General features: G+C 48.2%; 1 protein-coding gene across 2 annotated transcripts in view; it reads left to right on the top strand.

Annotated features, from left to right (window-relative positions):
• Nucleotides 1–1,296: 1,296 nt before the first annotated feature.
• PIK3R1 (phosphoinositide-3-kinase regulatory subunit 1) overlaps nt 1,297–18,150 on the top strand; it is a 70,198-nt gene continuing 53,344 nt past the window's right edge. The window contains exon 1 of one of the 2 annotated variants that reach the window (XM_063963379.1): nt 1,297–1,801. In XM_063963379.1, the coding sequence (XP_063819449.1) occupies nt 1,468–1,801 (334 nt within the window). In that variant the 5' untranslated portion in view covers nt 1,297–1,467. Of the gene's footprint in view, nt 1,802–2,891; nt 3,049–18,150 lie in introns of those variants that run through there. The other variant, XM_063963387.1, reaches the window with a different exon arrangement.

The raw sequence follows: 18,150 nt of genomic DNA, 5'->3' as shown, positions 1-18,150 counted from the left end.
CTCCCCACCACTGCTCCTCACCACTACTACTCAGCCTGCTCCCTGCTCTTCACCATGACTACTCCCGTCCCTGCTCTGCACTTCTACTGCTCCTATCCTGCTTCCCACTATTCCTCCCACCCTGCCCCCAGCAGTGGCGGAGTGTATGGAGCTTGTGCTCCATGTCTCACAGTACAGTACCCACCCAAACTAACACTCCTGCCTCTGGAACATACCCGTAATCCGCCCCCCCTCCCCCCCCCCCCCCCGGCCTCTTGAACATACAGTACACCCCCAGGCCAGCGGGTACATACAGTACACTGCCTACCCTACCACCTCCTCCCCCTGGCCCCAGGGACACACATTCCCCACCCTGTCCACTGGCCCCCTATACACAGTACCCTCCCAAAATGGGGCAGCGGCAGTAGTGGGCATTGGCTCGGCGGCAATAGGAGTCATCGGCGGGACTCAACAGACATTATGGCTGCAGTGCCTTACCAGCCAATGACCTCACCGCACGCCACTGCTCGCTACGCTCGTAGTCCACGTGGATCGTAAAGTATGAAAAAGTTTAAAAAAATGAAGAAAAAGGTGAAAAACTCATGTCGACCTTTTCCTATTTTGACCTATTGACCATGTCGACCAATAGTGTCCAAAGTGTGGTCGACCTAATGACCGTATCCCGTATGTGAAATGGGAGTTTTTGAGTGCCATCTGGGCAGATGCCACCGTGTGAGAGCGTCATGGGCATGTAGTCAGTTACACCCTATTTTCAGTCGCTTTCCTTGCAATCAGGTTGCTACCATAAGCATTTACAATGTGTAAATGCTTATGGTAGAGACAACAGGGCAGCTAGTGAAGCAATGGGTACACCTGAATGCATGGCCATAGTCACATTAGCATTCCCTTAACACAATTTCCACCCAGTACGCGCAGACACAGATGGCGGATGCTGGTGCAGCCACCTATGTATCTTTTATTTATTCGGACTAACTTTACACCCTATGCGCTGGGCAGACTAACCAGAGACCGTGTGAATTGCATCGCACGGCACGGCAGTCAGACAGCAGCACTAGCAGCTGCAAGCAGGCAGGGGCCTGAGCTGCAGTTGCAGTGAGCGAAGTCTTCCCTGAAAAACTCACACGCACATGGCAACAAGCCTGTTGCCCATTTAAAAGATGGCCCCTGTGTGCCCCGCCCACGGAGTGACGAATCGCCATCGGCAGCCTATGGGAAGGTGTATGGGGGCCACTGAGCGACAGCTGGGCTGGGAGCATGCGCAGTGCGCACCCCACTCCTTCCCCCCCCCCCCCCCCCATCGCTGCCGCTGTGAGCTAGCGAGGAAGGAAGGGAGAGACGGAGCGACAGGGAGAGACATGACAGCTAGTCCCGGCGCCTCCGACTCCAGGCAGTCCCCGGGCACCGTGTGAGCGCACGCCACCGCACACTCAGCACAGCCACCACCTCTCTCCTGCAGCAGCTGCAAGCATGACCGCGGAGGGATACCAGTACCGGGCCCTCTTCCCTTACAAGAAGGAGCGTGAGGAGGACATTGATCTGCGGGTGGGCGACATTCTGACCGTCAGCCGCGGCTCCCTGCAGAACCTGGGCTTAGGGGAGGGCGTGGAGGCCCGGCCCGAACAGATCGGCTGGCTCAGTGGCTTCAACGAGAACACGGGCGAGAGGGGCGATTTCCCCGGGACCTACGTGGAATATATCGGTCGGAAGAAGATCAGCCCGCCGACCCCCAAGCCTCGGCCCCCGAGACCCCTGCCTGTGGCCCCCGGGGGCAGCCGCGGGGAGGCTGGGGCGGAATCGCAGGGTAAGTTGCTGCAGAGCTGCGAGGGACTCATTTGCTTCTCCTGCACCCCCCTCAGCCGGCCCCTGTCTGTGTTCCCTGTGTTCCGTGCCTGGCAGTTCCCATTGCACGCTCTGTGCTTTTGTAGCATGAGGCTGCAGCAGGCAAGCAGGGGGCCCCAGCTGCTCTGCACAGGATGGGCACGGCCATATGTGCTGAAACTTGTAGTCCCACACCAGGTGGGGAATCGGGTTCCTCCCCTAACAGCACTGTGTATTGTACACCCCCATGGGACATATGGCATGCATGTGTATATAATAGATATCTATCTGCATGCAGCTCCCCTCCAGCTGTGCTCTGTTGTACAGTATATGTGATCAGTATCTTGTTATATATGGTTTGCATTGCACTTGCCAGAACAATGACCGTGTTGGTGAAGGTAGGGCTTGGCTGCGGTGCCCATTGTCACAGAAACACCATTCACGGGAAAATATTTAGCAACAATGGTTACAAAGCACATTGCTTGCTTCTGTGGCCAGTGCCTATCTCACCAGGGCAGCTCTTATTACAGGGGAACTGAACTTGACTTGTTTGTGCTAATGACACATGGTGCTCTGACACATGACCTGTCGGTTCAGCCATCTGCAACTCTCCCTTATAGCCACCCATATGTGCCCCCTTCACTTCTAACTAGAAAGAGTTACTGCAGAGTTGTGACTTTAACTATACAGGATGCTTTCCCCATACCGCTAGTTGTTAGTTTAATTTTTTTTTTTTTTTTTTTTAATTAGGATTCACTGTAATCTTTTGTCTGAGCCGTATTTACATAGGCATTGTTCTTAAACATTCTTGAACCTAAGTCAACTGTGAAGCTGTGGAATGTGCTGCTTTTGCACAAAGAATCCTGGTTCTTGTCCTTAAGTATTGATTTTTCGTCCCCCCTTCTCCCCTCTGTTCTGCATGTAGATCTGCTGCTTTGTGTAGGAGACAATGGGAGATAACGATGTGCATGTAGGGTGCTGACGGTAGCATACCAGTGCCTTATTGCTTTTTCATCAGGGTGTATGTAGATTGGTGTTGCATTAATGCACTGTAGATTAAAGAAATAGAATCCATCGCGTCCTCATCCATGCATGCTATATCTGTGAGGGATAACTTAATTTATGTAGCTGGAGAAAATCTCTTCTGTCTGCATTGTCAGACCAAAGGGGCACCGATGAGGAAGAGGTTCTTATGCAACAGTCTACAGAGATTAGCATCTCAACACTATGGTATGTTTACAGGGCTTTTACTTGGGCAGTGTTGTTTTGATTATAATTATTTTATTTATACAGTACTTTCTCCCTTAGTATTCAAGGGGGTCGATTCTATTCGGCAACTAATGAATAGTGCCGGGAATTAGCTCCCGACGCTATTCAATTCAGCAACTAGTTACCTGCAATTGTCGGGAATTCTTCTCTCATCCCCGGGGGATGAGAAGAGAAACCCGACAAAAGTGCTGCCTCGCGGCCGGCGCGAGGCTGATTCTAAGTCAGAGAATGCCCGTTCTCCCGACAAAACTACCTGTTTTGTCGGCGAGAACGGGCCATCGCCGACGTAACTAGTTGCTGAATTGAATAGCGTCGGGAGCTAATTCCCGGCGCTATTCATTAGTTGCCGAATAGAATCGACCCCAAGGAGTATAAATATTTTGTTTTTATTTTCTAATTTCCAGTTTTCTGGTCTGTACTTTTTTTTTTTTTTTTTTTTTTTTTTTTTATGTAAATGATAATTTATTGCAGTGTAAGAACTGCTATATCATTGCTACACACATTTTCTTAAGCATAGATGTGCCATGTTTTAGTGTTTGGTACAGAGAGTTAGGCTAAGTGCTTGGCAACACAGCATGAAATGTATTAGTAAGGTATCAAATCGGTGTGTGGGGTTTTTTTTTTTTTACAGTCTCTGTTGGATACTATCTCCGTTTTCTGCATTGGTAAAGTATAGTATACTTGTAATACTTTCAGAAGAGAAATGACAAGGAACACGCTTTCTGATGTAAAAGTGCCATCTACTGGTCTGAAACAACATGGGATAAATCTATAATGTCACGTTCAAGTTCAGCAATCTATTGCAGTACAATACTTTACCTTTTTCAACAGCGTGTCCTAAAATTGATACGTGTCATTTTTGGTATTTCTCCCACCTATCTGCTGATAATGTTCTGGAAGGACCTAAAAAGCGCATAAAAACAAGAAAACTGCTTTCTAATCTGCTTTATCCCACTATTGCATTCTAAAATTGTAATGATCCATTAACATTTTTACACTACAGCTTGGCCCATTTCTCATGTATTAACAGTAGAATAGATTGTGTTGGTAAGGCTTCATTCATGTTTTACCATTTCCCAGCATCCTTATATGAACTATCCCCTGTAGAACTACACGTTCTCTCGACGTTGTGCTGTAACATGGACCATCTATTGGAGTGTACTCTACATGTACTGTAGCCTGTTTTGCAATACTTCAGAACAAATTTATTTAAAGCCTTCCGAGAGTTCTACATGGTATTGCGTTTGGAGCTGGAATGTGCAGATTTTCTTTTTATTATCCTATTTATAATTTGTCGTAGACAATTATGCTAATTAGAAATATATAGAATAAAAATAAAGAACATGTGAAACAACATACTGTTAGGTAAAAGTGGGAGTAAACCTTAAAAGTGGGCGCTTGGAAGGCTGTAGGTAACGGCTTTTATGCTTCACTTGCTTTAAGGAAGAACTCCACACAAACTGCAATACATCCCCCCCCCCCCCAACTTGCATGGCTGGGGTTCCTTTCTCTCTGATTAACTCATCTTGCCAGCTGATGCCCCATTGCGCAGAGTATGAAGTTTTAATGCGATCAGTTCAATTCAGCGTGGATTCAATAGCGCCAGGAAGGAGCTCCCAGTGTTATTCTATTCAGCGCATTCATGTCGGAGAACGCCGGTTCTCGCGGACTAAACGCCAGTACTTTTTGTCTGATTTCTTCTCGCACCCCCTGAGGGGTGCAAGAAAAAATCCTCTTGTTGGGCATAACACTGCGCTGAATTTAATAACTCCAGGAGCTGTTCAATCCATGCTGAATTGAATTGACCCCCAATGTAAATTCCAGCCTGTTCTGGTTATGAATGTAACGTGCCCATTTCTCTAACGTCCTAGTGGATGCTGGGGACTCCGTAAGGCCCATGGGGAATAGACGGGCTCCGCAGGAGACAGGGCACTTTAAGAAAGAATTTGGATACTGGTGTGCTCTGGCTCCTCCCTCTATGTCTCTCCTCCAGACCTCAGTTTGAATCTGTGCCCGGACGAGCTGGGTGCTACTTAGTGAGCTCTCCTGAGCTTGCTAAAAAGAAAGTATTTTGTTAGTTTTTTTTATTTTCAGAGAGATCTGCTGGCAACAGGCTCTCTGCTACATGGGACTGAGGGTAGAGAAGCAGCCCTACTCACTGAAGATAGGTCCTGCTTCTTAGGCTACTGGACACCATTAGCTCCAGAGGGATCGTACACAGGATCGCACCCTTGGTCGTCCGATCCCGGAGCCGCGCCGCCGTCCCCCTCGCAGAGCCAGAAGACAGAAGCCGGCGTCAGAAGCAAGAAGACTTCGAAATCGGCGGCAGAAGACTCCAGTCTTCATATGAGGTAGCGCACAGCACTGCAGCTGTGCGCCATTGCTCCCACACTAAACCCACATACTCCGGTCACTGTAGGGTGCAGGGCACAGGGGGGGGCGCCCTGGGCAGCAATTAGAGACCTCTTGGCAAAAGTAGCATATATACAGTTGGGCACTGTATATATGCAAGGTCCCCCGCCATAATTTTACACAAACGCGGGACAGAAGCCCGCCGCTGAGGGGCGGGGCTTCTTCCTCAGCACTCACCAGCGCCATTTTCTCTCCGCTGAGAGGAAGCTCCCCAGGCTCTCCCCTGCAGAATCACGGTAGAAGAGGGTAAAAAGAGAGGGGGGGCACATAAATTTGGCGCAAAAACAGTCTATACAGCAGCTACTGGGTTAACACTAAGTTACTGTGTGATTCCTGGGACATATAGCGCTGGGGTGTGTGCTGGCATACTCTCTCTCTGTCTCTCCAAAAGGCCTTGTGGGGGAACTGTCTTCAAATAGAGCATCCCCTGTGTGTGTGGTGTGTCTGTACGCTTGTGTCGGCATGTTTGACGAGGAAGGCTATGTGGAAACAGAGCGGGAACAAATGAATGTGGGGTAGCCGCTGACACCCGATTGGATGGTTATTTGGAAGGTTTTAAATGTTACTTCCTTGCATAAAAGGTTGTATAAAGCTGAAGCCTTGGGACAGCTGGGGTCTCAGCCCATGCCTGATCCTATGTCGCAGAGGCCGTCAGGGTCTCAGAAGCGCCCACTATCCCAAATTGTTGACACAGATGTCGACACGGATTCTGACTCCAGTGTCGATGGCGATGATGCAAAGTTACAGCCTAAAATGGCTAAAGCCATCCGTTACATGATTATAGCAATGAAAGATGTGTTGCACATCACAGAGGAAACCCCAGTCCCTGACAAGAGGGTTTATATGTATGGGGAAAAAAGGCAAGAGGTAACCTTTCCCCCTTCACATGAGTTAAATGAGTTATGTAAAAAGGCTTGGGAATCTCCAGATAGAAAACTGCAGATTTCCAAACGGATGCTTATGGCGTATCCTTTCCCGCCAACGGACAGGTTACGCTGGGAATCCTTCCCGAGGGTAGACAAAGCTTTAACACGCTTATCCAAGAGGGTAGCCCTACCGTCACAGGATACGGCCACCCTAAAAGATGCTGCGGATAGAAAACAGGAGGGTATCCTGAAGTCCATTTATACACATTCAGCTACCCCACTAAGGCCGGCGATTGCGTCGGCCTGGATGTGTAGTGCTGTAGCAGCATGGACAGATACCTTATCTGAGGAACTTGATACCTTGGACAAGGATACTATAGTACTGACCCTGGGGCATATAAAAGACGCTGTCCTATATATGAGAGATGCTCAAAGAGACATTAGCCTACTGGTCTCTAGAATAAATGCAATGTCGATTTCTGCCAGAAGGGTCCTGTGGACTCGGCAATGGACAGGCGATGCCGACTCAAAAAGGCACATGGAGGTTTTACCTTACAAGGGTGAGGAATTGTTTGGGGGATGGTCTCTCGGACCTGGTCTCCACAGCTACGGCTGGAAAGTCAAATTTTTTGCCATATGTTCCCTCACAACCTAAGAAAGCACTGTATTACCAAATGCAGTCCTTTCGATCACAAAAAGGCAAGAAAGTCCGAGGTGTGTCCTTTCTTGTCAGAGGCAGGGGTAGAGGAAAGAAGCTGCACAATACAGCTAGTTCCCAGGAACAGAAGTCCTCCCCGGCTTCCACTAAATCCACCGCATGACGCTGGGGCTCCACAGGCGGAGCTAGGCCCGGTGGGGGCGCGTCTCCGAAATTTCAGCCACAAGTGGGTTCACTCCCAGGTGGATCCTTGGGCTATAGAGATTGTGTCTCAGGGATACAAGCTGGAATTCGAAGAGATGCCCCCTCACCGTTACCTCAAATCGGCCCTGCCAGCTTCCCCCTTAGAGAGGGAAATAGTGTTAGCTGCAATTCACAAATTGTATCTTCAGCAGGTGGTGGTAAAGGTTCCCCTCCTTCAACAGGGAAGGGGTTACTATTCGACCATGTTTGTGGTACCGAAACCGGACGGTTCGGTCAGACCCATATTGAATTTAAAATCCCTGAACATATACCTGAAAAGGTTCAAGTTCAAGATGGAATCGCTCAGAGCGGTCATCGCAAGCCTGGAAGGGGGGGACTTTATGGTGTCTCTGGACATAAAGGATGCTTACCTTCATGTCCCCATTTATCCACCTCATCAGGCATACCTCAGATTTGTGGTACAGGATTGTCATTACCAATTCCAGACGTTGCCGTTTGGTCTCTCCACGGCACCGAGAATATTTACTAAGGTGATGGCGGAAATGATGGTGCTCCTGCGAAAGCAAGGGGTCACAATTATCCCATACTTGGACGATCTCCTCATAAAGGCGAGGTCCAGAGAGCAGTTGCTGATCAGCGTAGCACGCTCTCGGGAAGTGTTGCAACAGCACGGCTGGATTCTAAATATTCCGAAGTCGCAGTTGATTCCTACGACTCGTCTGCCCTTCCTGGGCATAATTCTGGACACAGACCAGAAGAGGATTTTTCTCCCGATGGAGAAGGCTCAGGAGCTCATGACACTGGTCAGAGACCTATTAAAACTAAAACAGGTGTCTGCATCACTGCACGCGAGTCCTGGGAAAGATGGTGGCATCACACGAGGCCATTCCCTTCGGCAGGTTCCATGCGAGGACCTTCCAATGGGATCTGTTGGACAAGTGGTCCGGATCACATCTACAGATGCATCGGCTAATCACCCTGTCCCCCAGGGCGTCTCTCCTGTGGTGGCTGCAGAGTGCTCACCTTCTCAAGGGCCGCAGATTCGGCATTCAGGACTGGGTCCTGGTGACCACGGACGCAAGCCTCCGAGGGTGGGGAGCAGTCACACAGGGAAGAAATTTCCAAGGTCTGTGGTCAAGTCAGGAGACTTGTCTTCACATCAACATCCTGGAACTAAGGGCAATATACAACGCCCTACGTCAAGCGGAGACCCTGCTTCGCGACCGACCAGTGCTGATTCAGTCAGACAACATCACCGCAGTGGCTCATGTAATCTGCCAAGGCGGCACAAGGAGCAGGGTGGCGATGGCGGAAGCCACCAGAATTCTTCGCTGGGCGGAGAATCACGTAAGTGCACTGTCAGCAGTGTTCATTCCGGGAGTGGACAACTGGGAAGCAGACTTCCTCAGCAGGCACGACCTCCGCCCGGGAGAGTGGGGACTTCATCAAGAAGTCTTCACGCAGATTGCAAGTCGGTGGGAACTGCCACAAGTAGACATGATGGCATCCCGCCTCAACAAAAAGCTACAGAGGTATTGCGCCAGGTCAAGAGACCCTCAGGCGATAGCTGTAGACGCTCTAGTGACACCGTGGGTGTTCCAGTCGGTCTATGTATTTCCTCCTCTTCCTCTCATACCCAAGGTACTGAGAATCATAAGAAGAAGAGGAGTGAGAACAATACTCATTGTTCCGGATTGGCCAAGAAGGACTTGGTATCCAGAGCTGCAAGAAATGCTCACAGAGGACCCATGGCCTCTGCCTCTAAGACAGGACTTGTTGCAACAGGGGCTCTGTCTGTTCCAAGACTTACCGCGGCTGCGTTTGACGGCATGGCGGTTGAACGCCGGATCCTAGCAGAGAAAGGCATTCCGGATGAGGTTATTCCTACGCTGCTAAAGGCTAGGAAGGACGTGACGGCTAAACATGATCACCGTATATGGCGAAAATATGTTGCTTGGTGTGAGGCCAGGAATGCCCCTACGGAGGAATTCCAGCTGGGCCGTTTCCTTCACTTCCTACAGTCGGGAGTGACTTTGGGCCTAAAATTGGGTTCAATTAAGGTCCAGATTTCGGCCCTATCCATTTTCTTTCAAAAAGAACTGGCTTCTCTTCCTGAAGTTCAGACGTTTGTAAAGGGAGTGCTGCATATTCAGCCCCCTTTTGTGCCTCCAGTGGCACCTTGGGATCTTAACGTGGTGTTGAGTTTCCTAAAGTCACACTGGTTTGAGCCACTTAAAACCGTGGAGTTAAAATTTCTCACGTGGAAGGTGGTCATGCTATTAGCCTGCGCTTCAGCCAGTTGTGTGTCAGAATTAGCGGCTTTTCACATAAAAGCCCCTATCCGGTTTTCCATATGGACAGGGCGGAATTGCGGACCCGTCCGCAATTTCTGTCAAAAGTGGTGTCATCTTTTCATACGAACCAACCTATTGTGGTGCCTGTGGCTACTCGTTACTTGGAGGATTCCGAGTTACTAGATGTGGTCAGGGCTTTGAAGGTTTATGTAGCCAGAACGGCTAGAGTCAGGAAAACTGATTCACTGTTTATCCTGTATGCACCCAACAAGCTGGGTGCTCCTGCTTCAAAGCAAACTATTGCTCGCTGGATCTGTAGCACGATTCAGCAGGCTCATTCTGCGGCGGGATTGCCGCTGCCAAAATCAGTAAAAGCACATTCCACAAGGAAGGTGGGCTCTTCTTGGGCTGCTGCCCGAGGGGTCTCGGCATTACAGCTTTGCCGAGCAGCTACTTGGTCGGGTTCAAACACTTTTGCAAAGTTCTACAAGTTTGATACCCTGGCTGACGAGGACCTTGTGTTTGCTCATTCGGTGCTGCAGAGTCATCCGCACTCTCCCGCCCGTTTGGGAGCTTTGGTATAATCCCCATGGTCCTTACGGAGTCCCCAGCATCCACTAGGACGTTAGAGAAAATAAGATTTTACTTACCGGTAAATCTATTTCTCGTAGTCCGTAGTGGATGCTGGGCGCCCGTCCCAAGTGCGGACTTTTTCTGCAATGCTTGTATATAGTTATTGCTTACATAAGGGTTATGTTATAGTTTGCATCAGGGTTGATCTGATGCTCTATTGTGTTCATACTATTAACTGGGTAAGTTTATCACAAGTTATACGGTGTGATTGGTGTGACTGGTATGAGTCTTGCCCTGGATTCCAAAATCCTTTCCTTGTACTGTCAGCTCTTCCGGGCACAGTTTCTTTAACGGAGGTCTGGAGGAGGGAGATAGAGGGAGGAGCCAGAGCACACCAGTATCCAAATTCTTTCTTAAAGTGCCCTGTCTCCTGCGGAGCCCGTCTATTCCCCATGGTCCTTACGGAGTCCCCAGCATCCACTACGGACTACGAGAAATAGATTTACTGGTAAGTAAAATCTTATTTTTTCAGCTGACAAGTGTTTGCAGGGCTTTACATTGAAGTTCCATGCTCTAATCTTTGGGCCTCTGAACTGCTAGTGTCATGGGAACCCTTGCATTTTGCTAGTTGGAAGGATGAGGACGTATTGCACACATGAAAATGTCTTAGCAGGATCCATGGTAGGCAGCACTTTGACAGCTGAGCTAGCGGAAAGCTCTCCCTACTACCGGTGGAACAATGTCCTCTATACAAAGCACTGTTTGACTGGGTGATGCTGGAAAGTTGCCTTTTTTTTTTTTTTTTGTCTGAAAGCTTTGGCCTTCATAAAATTCTAATTTGTCATGGCCCCAAAATAGATCAGTTGCCCTACCAGGAGCACCACTGTATTCTGCAGAAGATTCCAATTATTTGTTCAGAATGTTCATTTCCACAAGTCCTAATGTGTTTTGCATCAGGTCACAAAGACTTTCCCATGCAGTTTAATCTTGTCGTTACACTTGTTACTTCCAAAAAGTGATGGTATCTCTCCTTCAGAGACACTGCTTACTTGATTTGCTAAATCTCTGATGAGCTCTTCACTGATGTTAATGAGGATAAGAACTAATAGGACAGGTGTTTAACTGCTTACTCATTTAACATCCAAATGGATTATAAAAGGTTTTAATCAGCGGCTGCTTGTGTGTATATATTACATTTGTATTCCTATTTCCTCCAGTGAATATCCTCTTTCACTTTGTAGTTGGATATCAAGTATTCACTTTTTATTAAGATCTCCCTTCATAAACTAGTCATAACATGCATTCCTCACCTGTATTTCGTTTTACTCGATGGTGTTCTAACACTTCAGTAATCTCTATACAGACTATGAGCTCATTTCTGGCAAAGAGATGGCTTATTGCAGAGATGTTTAGTTAGGCTAACAAATAGGTGTTCTGAGGAGCATGTGAGATTTTCTGTCAACAATAGCTAAAGAGACGCTGATTGCATGATGCAGCTTTTGGCACTGCATACAGTGAAATACAATTTCCAGCACTCTCTACGGCTGATTCAATTGTTTTGGGCATCTGAAAGTCCCGTCTTCATGAGACTGTTTAGACGTCCAAACGATTGTTGTGTGGGTGCACATGCATTTCACACCCTAACAGATCGGGTTGAGCTGCCTAAAACTGCTAAACCTGTCTAAACTCCTGCGTTGGACGCCCAAAGTGCCGAGTTTGCTCACATTTTTTTTTTCTAACACCTCAGGAGGCTGCAAGAAGAAAAAAAATGTGGCCTCTTGAACAATTGAATTGCTTGCTCCGGGCGCCATCTAGTGGCGGGCGTGAAAAAAAACCCAATTGAATCTGCCCCCGTGTCTGTAACAGGTTTGGGATTCTTTGCCATTAAGTATTAAAATTCCACTTCTGTAGACTTCATTACTAGTTTGTTACAAAAACCATTATTACATTTTATCGTGAAAGGCTATTGGCAAATTTACTCATATAAAAATGAGGAACTGATGACATAAGATATATAAATAGAAGTAACTGTGAATGACTACCCAACTGACAATGTAATCACAAGTCCTGCGAATAAACATGGCCACAGAGCGGGACGTATTGAGGGGGTTTTGTACCAATGTGCATTGTGCTATGGAAAGACCCATTCATATGATCCAGTCAATACAGCTGCTCGCAACACATACATTCTGTTCTAGAAGAGAAGACTTTTTAAAACAGTGATATTTCTTAGGTCGCAGTTCATTTAATAAGGCTTTTAAGTAGCCTCAAAGCAAGTCATATACCCCTTTCACATCGCACAAATAACCCGGTATCGACACGGGTCAGTGTGCGATGTGAAAGCACTTTGGCCGAATTAGCGGGTCGCCTGACCCGGTAATTCAACCCGGTAAAAAAGAAGGGTTCTTAGCGGGTTGAATACCGGGTCAGGCGCAGTGTGAATGGGAGCCGTGTCGATGCGACACGGCTCCCATTCACAGCATAGGGAGAGGCGGCGCAGGAGATGAGCTTATCTCCCAGCGCCGCCTCCACCCCTGCTGCTGCTGCGCCCCGCCACTGCTATGGCAACCGACCCGGCATATTGCCGGGTTGGAAAGCCAGCAAAGTAGAACAAATGCCGGATCCCACCAGGTAAGGACACGTTTCTCTTCCCGGGTGGGATCCGGCATTTGCAAACTGAAAGCGGTAATATACGTTCAGATAAACTCATCTGGATGTATACTACAGTTCGCCACAAGTACACTGAGAACTCATAGGACGTTATTCAATTGCGGTGTGTGATGTTGCACTGTAGAATTCATATTACAGGCTTAGGGCATAAAATGCCCAACAGGACCCCTTAGAACCCCCAATTTCTGTAGTATGTATTGCTTCGCTGCAGAATTCAGATTACGGCCCTTTAAATTGCCATGCACATTAATGTTATCTGTCCAATCTGGTATTGTATGGCAGCAAATGACAAGTGACCATGTCTGCCCAATATCTGGAAAACAGACAGATACAGTTATTCAGACAAACTGGCTAAATCCGATTGATGTAACCAATTTATCTAATTCAACGTTTTGTCCCTTTTCCGGGGTTTGGTAGCAAATATGTGATTGTTACTATGGTGGCCAATCCCGGGATCGGCGGGATCCCGGGATTTAGGCCCAAAAATGGCCGGGATTCAATCCCGGGATTGGAAGCTCCAATCCCGGGGATTGAGGGATCAGAGTTGAGCGTCCACAGGACGCTCAGACGCTGCCCGGCTTCCTCCAGATCATTTTAAACTGGGGTACACATTAGGCGAATTTAGCCTAAAAAAACTATGATTAATGTTATAGTCTATTTTTAGGCTTATATTGTCCAGTGTGTATGGGGGCAATATTGGTGAACGATGCGCGCTCCTGCAGGCTGTTCAGCAATCGCCAATATTGAGATGACATGCAGCTCAACCTGTCAATATCGGCTGAGCTGCATGTTCAGGAATGGCGGCGGAGACGTCACTGAACGTTAACGTTCAGTGTGTACGCACTATATCGTTGAACGCTACATTATTCAACGATATAGTTGTCCATCGCCGTCAATTCCCTGTCGTCTAGTACAGGGGTTCCCAAATGCGGCCCTCAAGGCACCCCAACGGTCCTGGTTTTAAATGTATCCATGCTTGGCCACAGGTGACTTAATTAGCACCTTAGTCAATTTGATTTAACCATCTGTGCTGAGCCATGGCTATACCTAAAACCTGGACTGTTGGGGAGCCTTGAGGACCGCGTTTGGGAACCTCTGGTCTAGTGTGTACCCGCCTTAAGGTGTATGGCTAACCTAACAGTGAGGCGAAAGAGAATTCTGGTAATGCCGCCTGTGATAACTGACATGCTGTTTCATTAAGTGCTTGTATACACATGAATCTGTCACTAACCATACTAAACACATCTAAAATTGAAATTGATTCATCAGAGATTACGTTTTTTTGGATAGTAAAAAGGATTTGTGCCACCCTTGGGCCTTTCACTGCAATTATGTGACACCAGTCTAGTTAGAAGTCAGTGAGATGAATAGTTTCCAATACATTTCAATAGAACAAATGCCTTTCACTGACCACTGCTCATCTCATGGATGATGTATGCTAACAAGTTCTGTCACCTGCTCACAAATCCATATTTTAGTCACATTCTCTCCAGTTGTATCCTGGTTTCAGTATTACCTGGCCAAACATAACCAATCTAATCATGTAGTCAGGCTGAGCTGTGTTGAGTCCTTAGAGATCTTGTGGTTTTTTTTTTTTTAATATGAGTACTTGAAAGCACAAGATCAATGGGGAAAGTAGTTCACCTGTCACTTGAGTACTTCAGCTCAAATCTTAGTGGCTATCATAGTCATCCCTATGTAATTCACAGGCCTTCAGCTTGGGTTTTCTCCCAGTGAGAAAAGGCCTATCCACAGTAATTGTTACTTTTTGTTTTCTTCTATACAGTAGAGTAACCAATTTAGGATTTTCTCTTGTGTCCTAGAGGATGCTGGGGACTCCGTAAGGACCATGGGGTATAGACGGGCTCCGCAGGAGACATGGGAACCTAAAAGAACGTTCTAGTATGGGTGTGCACTGGCTCCTCCCTCTATGCCCCTCCTCCAGACCTCAGTTAGATCTTGTGCCCAGAGGAGATAGGGTGCATTACAGGGAGCTCTCCTGAGTTTTCTGTAAAAAGAATTTTGTTAGGTTTTTTATTTTCAGAGAGTTCTGCTGGCAACAGACTCCCTGCATCGTGGGACTGAGGGGAGAGAAGCAGACCCACTTCTTAAGAGTTAAGGGCTCTGCTTCTTAGGCTACTGGACACCATTAGCTCCAGAGGGAGTCGGAACACAGGTCTCACCCTGGGGTTTGTCCCGGAGCTGCGCCGCCATCCTTCTCACAGATGCTGGAAAAAAGAAGCCGGGTGAGTATGTCAGACATAAGAAGACATCAGGCGGCAGAAGACTTCAGATCTTCATGAGGTATGCGCGCAGCAGGAAGTTGCGCGCCATTGCTCCCCACACTTACACACACACACACGGCACTGATGGGTGCAGGAAGGGGGCGCCCTGGGCAGCAATAAACCTCGTTTTAGGCAAAAAAGTATGTAGTTAGGCTGCGGAGGCAGTAAACTACGGATCCCCACCATTTTTTTTTTTTTTTTAAATTCACGAGCAGGACCGAAGCCCGCCGCGTGAGGGGGCGGAGCTTGATCTCTCAGCACTAACCAGCGTCATTTTCTCCACAGAGGCTGCAGAGAACGCTGGCTCCCCGCACTCTCCCCTGCTGAGCATCAGAGGGCTGAAAAAAAGAGGGGGGCACATAATTAAGGCGCAGTGAGTGGGGAAATCTATATACATTTATAGATATAAAAGCGCTATCTGGTTGTTGTTTTTTCCCTGGGTCAGTCGGCGCTGGTGTGTGCTGGCATACTCTCTCTCTGTCTCTCCAAAGGGCCTTATAGTTATATCCCAGTGTGTGTGGGGTGTCGGTACGTGTGTCGGCATGTCTGAAACGGAAGGCTTATCCAAAGAGGAGGTGGAACAGATGAGTGGTGTGTCTCAGTCGGCGGTGCCGACTCAAGATTGGATGGATATGTGGCATATGTTAAATGCTAGTGTAGCTTCACTGCATAAAAGACTGGACAAAGCAGAGTCCAGTGCGTCGACAGGTAATCAATTTACGGATTATACCGACTCGCAGGACCCGTCGGGGTCTCAGAAATGCCCCTTCTCACAAATAAGGGACACAGATACCGACACGGACTCTGATTCCAGTGTCGACTATGATGAAGCAAGATTGCACCCCAGGGTGACAAAGTATTCAGTGCATGATTATTGCAATAAAAGATGTTACATATCACTGATGAGCCCTTGGTGCCCGACACGAGGATACACATGTTTAAGGGAAAGAAACAAGTTATAAACTTTCCTCCTTCCCATGAAATTAATGAGTTATGTGAAAAAACATGGGAAACTCCAGATAAGAATCTGCAGATTCCCAAAAGGGTTCTTATGGCGTACCCTTTCCCTACACAGGACAGGGTACGTTGGGAATCCTCTCCCACAGTGGACAAAGCCTTAACACGCCTTTCCAAGAAGGTGGCGTTACCGTCCCCTGACACAGCGGCCCTCAAGGATCCTGCGGACCGCAGGCAAGAGACTACACTAAAGTCTATCTACACTCATACTGGTACTTTGCTTAGACCGGCAATTGCGTCGGCATGGGTATGTAGTGCAGTAGCAGCTTGGACGGATACACTGTCGGCTGACCTTGATACCCTAGATAGGGATACAATTTTGTTAACATTAGCTCATATTAAGGACGCAGTCATATATGAGGGACGCTCAAAGAGACATTGGTTTACTGGGTTCAAGAGCCAATGCTATGGCTATTTCGGCAAGAAGAGCCTTATGGATCCGCCAATGGACGGGGGATGCAGACTCAAAAAGGCATATGGAGGTTTTACCTTACAAAGGTGATGTATTGTTTGGGGACGGCCTCGCGGACCTGATTTCTATTGCTACCGCGGGTAAGTCGACCTTTTTACCTTTTGTTCCCCAACAGCAAAAGAAACCCCCACAATATCAGATGCAGTCCTTTTCGGTCGCATAGATCCAGAAGAGGTCGGGGCTCCTCTTCGCCAGAGGTAAGGGTAGAGGCAAGAGGACAACTGCTGCGGCTGGTTCCCAAGAGCAGAAGTCCTCCCCGGCTACCGCTGTCTACCGCATGACGCTGGGGCTCTCCTGCGGGAGTCCACACAGGTGGGGGCACGCATTCGACTATTCAGCCATGTCTGGGTTCAGTCAGACGTGGACCCTTGGGTGATAGAAATAGTCTCCCAGGGCTACAAGCTGGAATTTGAAGAGGTGCCCCCATGCCGATTTTTCAAGTCGGGCTTACCAGCTTCTACCCCAGAGCGGGAAGTAGTGCTAGCTGCTATTCAAATGCTGTGTCAACAGCGAGTGATTATCAGGGTTCCCCTGAGCCAACAGGGAAAAGGGTATTATTCAACCCTATTTGTGGTTCCGAAGCCGGATGGTTCGGTAAGGCCCATTTTAAACCTAAAATCCCTGAACCTGTACCTGAAAAGATTCAAATTCAAGATGGAACCGCTCCGAGTGGTGATAGCCTGCCTGGAAGGGGGGGATTTTATGGTGTCACTGGACATAAAGGATGCTTACCTTCATGTCCCCATATATCCCTCTCATCAGGAGTACCTGAGATTCGCGGTACAGGATTGTCATTATCAGTTTCAGACGTTGCCGTTTGGGCTGTCCACGGCCCCGAGGATTTTCACCAAGATAATGGCGGAAATGATGGTGATCCTGCGCAAGCGAGGAGTCACAATTATCCCATACTTGGACGATCTCCTGATAAAAGCGAGATCAAGAGAGCAATTACTGGAGAACGTGTCACTCTTTTAGAGAGTGCTTCAACAACATGGGTGGATTCTCAATCTACCAAAGTCACAGTTGGTTCCGACAACTCTACTACCGTTCCTAGGCATGATACTGGACACGGAACAAAAAGTTTTCCTCCCGTTGGAAAAAGTCCAGGACCTCCAGAACATGGTCCGAGAACTACTAAAGCCGAAAAGAGTGTCGGCTCATCAATGCACTCGGGTTCTGGGGAAAATGGTGGCAACTTATGAGGCCATTCCCTTCGGCAGCTTCCATGCAAGGACGTTTCAATGGGATCTTCTGGACAAATGGTCCGGGTCCCATCTACAATTACATCTGTCCCCCAGGGCCAGGGTGTCTCTTCTATGGTGGCTACAAAGTGCTCACCTTCTAGAGGGTCGCAGGTTCGGCATTCAGGACTGGATCTTGGTAACCACGGACGCGAGCCTCCGAGGATGGGGAGCAGTCACCCAAGGAAGAAATTTTCAGGGACTATGGTCAGACCAGGAATCCTGTCTACACATCAATGTGTTGGAGCTAAGGGCCATATACAAGGGCCTTCGACAAGCGGAGAATCTTCTTCGCAACCTACCGGTTCTGATTCAATCAGACAATGTCACAGCAGTAGCTCATGTGAACCGCCAAAGCGGGACAAGAAGCA

Source organism: Pseudophryne corroboree, chromosome 1 (assembly GCF_028390025.1).
Source record: "Pseudophryne corroboree isolate aPseCor3 chromosome 1, aPseCor3.hap2, whole genome shotgun sequence".
NCBI lineage: Eukaryota > Metazoa > Chordata > Amphibia > Anura > Myobatrachidae > Pseudophryne > Pseudophryne corroboree.
The sequence above is the reverse complement of the archived record's forward strand: the minus strand, read 5'-3'. Positions and strand labels throughout refer to the sequence as shown.